Genomic DNA, 8490 nt, shown 5'->3' on the forward strand with positions numbered 1-8490 from the left:
ATCTTGGCTAACATGGTGAAACCCCGTCTCTACTAAAAAAAAAAAAATACAAAAAACTAGCTGGATGAGGTGGTGGGCGCCTGTAGTCCCAGCTACTCGGGAGGCTGAGGCAGGAGAATGGCGTCAACCTGGGAGGCGGAGCTTGCAGTGAGCTAAGATCCGGCCACTGCACTCCAGCCTGGGTGACAGAGCGAGACTCCGTCTCAAAAATAAATAAATAAATAAAGCTGTTCCCATGGGGGTCCTCCTCAACAATTTTGAAGCCACTATAAATGTATACTGGAACTAAACAGTAAAGTAAAGGGATGGTGGACAGCAGGAGGCAGGTTTGTCACTGTTAGACATGGAGGTTACAGATAAGGCACAGGAAGAGGTTTGACTATCCATATACCTAATACATCTAATCCAATAACAAATACAAATTAGAGTTGAAGCTTTCAGCATGAACTCATGTTTAGCTTAATATAGACACAGATGATTTACACAGAAAACTATTTATAGATACAAGTACATAGACAGGTTATGTGTATACAACATACATCTCCTGCCTGGTGCAGTGGCTCAAGCCTGTAATCTCAGCACTTTGGGAGGCCGAGACGGGCGGATCCCGAGGTCAGAAGATCGAGACCATCCTGGCTAACACGGTGAAACCCCGTCTCTACTAAAAATACAAAAACTAGCCGGGCGAGGTGGCGGGCGCCTGTAGTCCCAGCTACTCGGGAGGCTGAGGCAGGAGAATGGCGTAAACCCGGGAGGCGGAGCTTGCAGTGAACTGAGATCCGGCCACTGCACTCCAGTCCCGGCGACAGAGCGAGACTCCGCCTTAAAAATAAAAATAAAAATAAAAATAAAACATACATCTCCTTACCCTGTCAGCTAAGGGAGGTTTTAGAAGTAATGGCACCTCAGTACCAACAAACACACTTAGCACAGATATCCTGGTTTCCAATCACAGGAACCAGGGCTCCTTGGAGAAACAGTGAATTCAAGGACTGAGGCAGGAAATACACAAGATGAGCCTGGAGCCTCTACCAGTGCCAGAAAGTAGGAATGTGGAAAAAAAAGAAAAGAAACACGTACACAACATGAGGGGTATCCAAGGGACACAGAAACCAACTGAACGAGCTCCCGATGACCACAGCCAGAAACATCTGAGGAGCAAAATAAAGTGGTTTAGGATCATAACACAAAGTATAAAATAGCTAGCCATGATTCTATGCTGATGTAGATAAGTGACTGAATTAATTAATTAATGCAGCAGAAGAGACAATTCTCATGCAGAATAATTCCAAATAATCCATGTAGATAGATACTCCCCCGCCAAGGACGTGGATCGTAGCTCCCCGCTTTTTAAATGTGGGCTGCACACAGTGACTGACTCTCTTCCAGGGAGCACAGTATGGAAAGAGAGAGGGGAAAAAGAGTAACTCCACAGTGGAGAAACCTGAAAACTACTACCCGAGTCAGGCAATCAAGCTTAACATCAACAGTGTTCCATCACTGTGATAACGTGTGTTCTTGATATGAGATGATGACAATGGTATTTTAACGCTAGGTCTTCCTCCCGAAACATGACCCTGTCTAGCTTGAGAAAAACATTAGACAAATAATGATTGAGGGAAAATAGCTGACCAGTATTCCTCAAAACTATCAATTTCACCAAAACGAAAGTAAGCCTGAGAAACTCACAACCTGAGGAGCCGAAGAAGACACAACAATTAGTGTATCCTGGATGGGATCTTGGGGCAGAAAAAGGGCATTAAAGAAAAACTGAGAAAGGCTGGGGGCCGTGGTTCATGTATGTAATTCCCCTGCTTTGGGAGGCAGAGGCAGGAAGACCACTTGAAGCCGGGAGTTTGACACTGGCCTAGGCAACACAGCAAGATCCCATCTCTACAAAAAATTAGCTAGGTGTGGTGGTGTGCACCTGTAGTCCCAGCTACTCAGGAGGCTGATGTTATTAACATCTTACATTACTACGCTACATTTTTCACAACTAATAAATAAATAATGATACATAATTATTAACCCAAGTCCACACTTTATTGAGATTTTCTGTTTTTCTTTTTGTTGTTGTTGTTTTCTTTTTGAGACAGGGTCTTGCTTTATTGCCCAGGCTGGAGGGCAGTGGCACAGTCATAGCTCCCTGCAAACTTGAACTCCTGGGCTCAAGCAATTCTCACACCTCAGCCTCCCAAAGTACTGGAATTACAAGTGTGAGCCACTGAGCCCAGCCTACCAATTTTTAAAATTTCAAGTTAAAGAATTAAATGTGAAGAGAGGAAAATAAAACAAAACACACACATACACAAACCCTAGAAAATCTACCTAATTGGTTGTGTGATAGGCAAAAAAACAAAAAACAAAAAAACAAAAAAACCTTTATAAGCACCTACGTGAAGAAATCACAAAGAAAAAAAGAAAAACAATAGATTTCTCTATATAAACATTTAAAACTTTAAAACATCAAGAATTACAAATACTAAAAGACAAGCAACCAGGAAAAATACTAAGCACACTTAAAAAAAAAAAAACAGTTAAGGCCAGGCATGGTAGCTCATGCCTGTAATCCCAGCACTTTGGGAGGCCAAGATGGGTGGATCACTTGAAGTCAGGAGTTTAAGACCAGCCTTGCCAACATGGTAAAACCCCGTCTCTACTAAAAATATAAAAATTAGCCGGACATGGTGGAGTGCATCTGTAGTCTCAGCTACTCAGGAGGCTGAGGCAGGAGAATCGCTTGAACCTGGGAGGTGGAGGTTGCAGTGAGTGGAGATCATGCCACTGCACTCCAGCCTGGGCAACAGAGCGAGACTCCATCTCAAAAAACAAAACAAAACAAAATAACATCATCAACATAAAGTCCTCATCCCAACTAAAAATAAAACCACTAAAACTTCCAGTGAAAAAATTTGCAAAGAAACTGACAGTTTACAAAACAAGAAATTCACACCAAAATTATCTAGTGAACGCTTGAAAGACATATTGAACCTCACTGGCAATTGAAACAAGAAGATATCATTTTCCATTTTTTAATTAGAAAAGAAATGTTTTTATATTAATTTCCAGTGTTGGGGGTGACTGCGCTGAAACAGGCCCCTGAAACGGTTCTGGTGGAAGTTCAATCTCCTGAAACATTCTGGAAAACCACTTGAAGAGTCGTCTCCCGACTCGCTGTGTTAAAAATGGCTAGGCATTCCACTTCGAGGAACTGAAGCCTACATAAAAACCAATCAAAGATGCAGACAAAGATTTTAACAAGAGAGTTTTTTAGTAACATTTTAATATAGAAAAATTGAAAACAACCTAAATTTCAGCACTTGATCTTGGTTTCTACTACTATTTTCCAAAAAAGAAAAAGAAAAAAAAAAGGAACCAGGGTTCTTTTGAAACGATTAGCAAAATTTCTAACTTTTCTACTCTGGGAACATACAACTTTTTAATTTAGAAACTGTAAAATTTCTGAAGCACAGATCTTAGTTTGTCTCCAAGCACAAACAGTCCAGAACTACTGCTATTTGCCCTGCACCCGCCTCTTGGGGATTAGGAGAGGGGCTTCCTTTAAGAAAACCCTCCCAGTGTGCAGCTCTGGGAGCTGGAACAAACAGCTACAACCCCTATTTCTCAAGCTCCTCTTCCACCAAAGGGGATTCTATTTGCTGATTCAAAAGGCACAGCCAGGCCTAAATCACAGCTCCAAACGCTGCTCAGAAGCCCTCGGTGGCTGTTCACAGCCCATAGAAAGAAAAGGAAATCCAAGTCCGCCAAGGCATCAATCAGCCCTGCAGTCATGGCTGCGTCCAATCTTGCCCCTCCTCACTCTCCCGCTCCACTCCTCCCATGCACACCCAGCTCCCACACACACCTGTCCCTCCACATCAGCCCTCCTGTCCATCCCCCAGTCCTTACCCAGCCAGCTCCACACACCCCAGGAAGTCCTCTGTTCCTGCTGTGTCCCCAGCACCTGGCATCTGCCAGGCAAACAGCCAAAACCCAGTAAACATTCACTGATGCTCTTCAAGCCCTACTCACAGGCTGCCTCCTCAGGGGGGGTCTTTCCTTAGTCCCCTTCCTTGCTTACTGGCCCATGGCCGGGAGTTGGCACCTGAGCCACCACATGTCACTTTCTATTCCCCACCTGGCCTGTCCCGGAGGGCTACCAGCCCGAGGAATGAACCCTGCCCCCTTCACACTGTGAGCCTCCCTGCGCTCTACACAGATCAAGGGCTTCATGATGCTGAAGTCTCCCTGATGTCTGAACCTGGGGGTGTCACTCGGAAGCTAATTTGGGGAACCAGGATAGAGTACTGGTTTTTCGTTTCATAGAGGATGGAGTAAGGGGGCTGAGCCTGGTGAAGGCTGGAGAACTGCATGCCAGCTCAGTGCCCAGAGAGGAGAGGGAAGGGCAGGAGTGGGAGGGGGGCTTCCTGAGGCTCGTGGCCACAGATGGGGCGGTGAGGACAGCCTCAGGAACCCTGGTCTGGGCTTCAGGACATGACATGTGGCTCCGAAAGGCTGCTATCCTGCCGGGCCACTGGAGCCACATATTTCAGAGACAAATGTGGGTTATGATTCAGGAATGATGCCACCCTGGCAGGTGGGCCTTGGGGAAGTCTCATCAGTGTCCTGTGCCTCAGTTTCTCCAACTGTAAGATAAAGGGGTAGATTCGACGATCTCTAAGCTCCTTCAGTGTGATGTCTTCGGAAGCCCCAGAACAATTCAGAAAGTGGGTGAGGGAGTTGGGGAGATAGATGGTGACCTGTGTTCCAGTTCAAGTGCCAGAACACACTTCACAGCCCACCTCCTCACAGCCCCCCAGTTTGGTTGCCCCCTGACTCCAAGGTGGAAGCTGTCCATCTGATGTTCCTAGAAATCTTTGTTTAGAGTCCTGGTTTCCGAGCTTTGAGCTGCAGAACCCTGTGGTACCCAGAACTCCTGGAAGCAGAGGGGCCTCCAAGCCCCTAGACCACAAACTCAGCCTGAAGCCTATGTAGAGAACTGTCTTCTCACCGTTTTGTCCATTTTTTAAGAACCTGTGATGGCATTGTGATTCATAAATGCAAATCCTTCTGAAAGGACTTGTTAGCTCATACAGCCAATGGCCACTGTCTATTTCCTCAGTACAAGAACACTCTGCAGTACAATTTTGCAAGGAATCTCTGTGTGTGTGTGTGTGTGTTTGCTTTATAAAGTTATCCTTGACAGAGGGGTGAATGATAGATGTGATAAAGCAAAATATGACTCAGAGGCTCTCAGTGGTGGGCGTAGACGGTTCCATGTACGTTTCTCCCCATTTTACTGTAAGTTTCAAATTTTCCATTAAAAAACGCTGGGGAAGCTGGGTGCAGTGGCTCATACCTGTAATCCCAACACTTTGGGAGGCCTAAGTGGGCGGATCACTGAGGCCTGGAGTTTGAGACTAGCCTGGGCAATACAGAGAGACTCCATGTCTACAAAACATTTTAAAAATCAGCCAGGCATGGTGGTGTATGCTTGTAGTCCCAGTTACTTGGGAGGCTGAGGTGGGAGGATCGCCTGAGCCCAGGAGTTTGAGGCTGCAGGGAGCCGTGATGACAGCACTGCACTCCAGCCTGGTGACAGGGCCAGACCTTGTCTCAAAAAAAAAAAAAAAAAAAAAAGGAGTGTGGAAAGCAGTCCTGCTCCTCGACTGGGAACCTACAGCTCACTCAGCAACCGCTCTCCCTGGGACTCTCTACAGTGGAGCGCCCAGGGACCCTTTAAAAGGCGCCCCTAACACTGAGCTGCAAGGAAGGGGGTTAAAGGGGAAGCAGAGGTGCAGCATGCAGGGAAGAAGAAGTTAGGGCGGAACTCAGCTGTGAGAATACAGCAGGTGGAGGCCACAGCCAGCACACGAGAGGCGCTGCTCTTTCCCTAGGGAAGACAGGTGAGGGGGACAAGACCAGCAAAGAGTGAGTTCACTCCCCACTGCAGGGTCCGTGGTGGACCCCATTTCGTCCCAAGGCCTGCCTCTGGGTGCTGTTCAGGTCTCCAAACCTATGCTGGGAGCGAATTCTAAGAATTGGCCAAAGGAAGAACCCTGCAAAGGCTCGTGGCGTCCCAAGTCCTCGAGAGGACTGCCTCATTTCAACATCTCAGCAAGTCTGGGAGGCCGTCCTCACCATTTCACAGGTGGGGCCGGTAAGGCGCTGGAAGGTGAGATCACTTGCTGAAGTCTCACAACGGCGCGGGAGAGCAGGGAGAGCAGGTTCCTTGAGCGAGGGAATGCTCCCGGGGGAGGGAGGAAAAGGACAGCCTCAAGGACTGCCCAGGTGCCCGGGGTCCCCGCAGCGCGGATATGCAGAGAAGGTGCGCCCGCCAAGCTGTGGTGTGTTCGGGGCCAACTGAGGGGGTCGGGCAGGTGAGCGCACCGCAAAGGGGGCGCCCGGCAGGCGGGGGTGTGGGGGCGCTACCTGGGTCATGGAAGGGCACCAGCGCGTAGTTGGCAATGGCCTGGCTGCGGCGGCTTAGACTGCGTTCCAGAATGCGCGAGGCGCCGTCTATCACCTGCATCAGGTCGTCCCACATGGAGCCAGTGACGTCGAAAACGAAGGCCAGGGTGGCGTCCCCCGTGGTGGGGGGCATTACCGTCCCGGGCGCTCCGGCCACCGCCGCTGCCGCAGAGACCACGGTCAGCAGCCGCAGGAGCGGCGCCCCGGGCATCATGCTGAGCGCGGCTCTGGCTGCGGGTGCTGCGGTGGAGGCGCAGGTCGGAGCGAGCTGGCCGACCCGGTGCACACAGCGGCTGCAGGCAGTGCCTTGCTCCGTCGGGCCGCAGCCAGTGCGCAAGGGATAGGGGCGCGCGGCGGGTCCCCCTGCTGGGCGCCAGAAGCGGGTCCTAGAGCCCACCCCGTTCAGGGTCACGGGCCCGCCTCCTCCGCTCCCCCCACCGTGACTCAAACTTTCCCAGCCCCACTGTTCTGTTTGCCCGTCCAGATCCGAGGTTAGGGGAGGACGCGGGGCGGAAGGCAGAAGGGAGCTGGGGCCCCGGCCAGGGCAGCGAGGGATGGGGACGCGCAGGATGCAGTGGACACCTGCGCCTCCAGCCGATGGCGCGCCGCGCTGCGGGGGCGGGAGAGAGGGAGGGGTAGGCGCAACGGCCCCAGTCTCCCTCAAACCCCAACTCCCCCCATCCCTGCCTGGCCACAGCGGACCCTGGCTTCTGCAGCTCCCTCCACCCAGTGCTGCGACCACTCCCCGACACCCCCACCCACCAACACACACACAAACTCCGCCATGCCTTTTCCTTCTGCTGGGTGGGCTCTGTGCTTCCCGGTTATTGCAAGCACTACTATTATTATAATCAACAAGAAGTCTTGTTGTTAACCATGTTCTAATCATTTTCAGTTATTTGCTTGAAGACTGGCTTCCTAGAATGAAATACTAACCCTAAACCCATTTTACAGAGCAGCAAACTGAGGCTCAGAGAGGTGAAGGCATTTGCCCCAGGTCACTCAGTTCTCAAACAATGAAGACAACATCAGAGGCCAGATCTAGAAAGACTCCAAAGGCCCAGGGCTCTGCTGCCTCCCTTGTGTTAAAAGACATTGTCACATGGTCACCTGGTGACTCCAGATGACGAGGGCTACCCTTCTGCCTATCCACCTCCCCGGCCCCATGGGCTGCATGTGGGGACGCTGGCTCTCACCTGAGGTGCTGTCTGGGACTGGGTTCTGCCTGGGGCTGGGTTCAGCCTCCTGTTCCGCGGCAGATCCAGATGGGCTCAGGCACGGCTGCTTATCTCAGGCTGTGCTCTCAGGACCTGTTTCTAGGCCTCTCTCCCCGCTGGCCTCCGAGACACTTGAGGGCAGGGCTAAGCCTTGGTCTACACTGGATGAGCCCCCAGTTCCCAGCCCAGATCCAAGCACATGGTGGGGAGTCACTAATGTTACCTGAATAAACAAACAGCAGCTTTTGTGGATATGCCTGGTTTTGAGTTATGTGCGAGAAGGTAGCTAACCCCTCAATCCCTCCTCCGAGAACACCATGCACCCAGAGACATGGCTGAGGGCTCTGGGTCTGTGAGTGATGGTGGGGGGTGGAGGGGCTTTCTTGAGCCCCCGTCCCTGCAGAGTTCTCAGCCAGGAAGCCCCCCACCCTATGCTTCTCCTTCCCCCTTCGGTCTCAGCTCAGACCCCACCTCTGAGGCTGCTTCTGAACCCTTGCCCTGCAACCCACATTTCTCTGAGCCCTGTCCTGGCTCTGACCACACCATATGGCCCACGTCATGTCTGTGGACCTGCCCCTTCCACTCTGGCTGTGAGTTCTATGGCAGAGCTCCTGCACCTGGCCATGGTAGGTGCCCAAGGAAGGTTTGCCACCTGAATGGGCCAGCAGGCATCAGAGAAGCTTGGCAGCTGGGCGTTGGCCACAGTGGGACATCCCCAAGGACTCCATTCTAGCCCAGAGCTGGGGTCCTAGGGAAATGGTCTCCTACAGAGCTACCAGTCTCGTGGAATATACTGCAGCCA

At 50.8% G+C, this 8490-nt stretch overlaps 1 protein-coding gene across 1 annotated transcript in view; it reads right to left on the bottom strand.

Moving 5' to 3' along the window:
- HMCN2 (hemicentin 2) overlaps nt 1-6685 on the bottom strand; it is a 172740-nt gene extending 166055 nt beyond the window's left edge. The window contains exon 1 of the mRNA XM_026457114.1: nt 6433-6685. Coding sequence (XP_026312899.1) covers nt 6433-6685 — 253 coding nt within the window. The remainder of the gene's footprint in view (nt 1-6432) is intronic.
- Between the last annotated feature and the right edge of the window lie 1805 nt (nt 6686-8490).

Source organism: Piliocolobus tephrosceles, chromosome 14 (assembly GCF_002776525.5).
Source record: "Piliocolobus tephrosceles isolate RC106 chromosome 14, ASM277652v3, whole genome shotgun sequence".
Taxonomy (NCBI): domain Eukaryota; kingdom Metazoa; phylum Chordata; class Mammalia; order Primates; family Cercopithecidae; genus Piliocolobus; species Piliocolobus tephrosceles.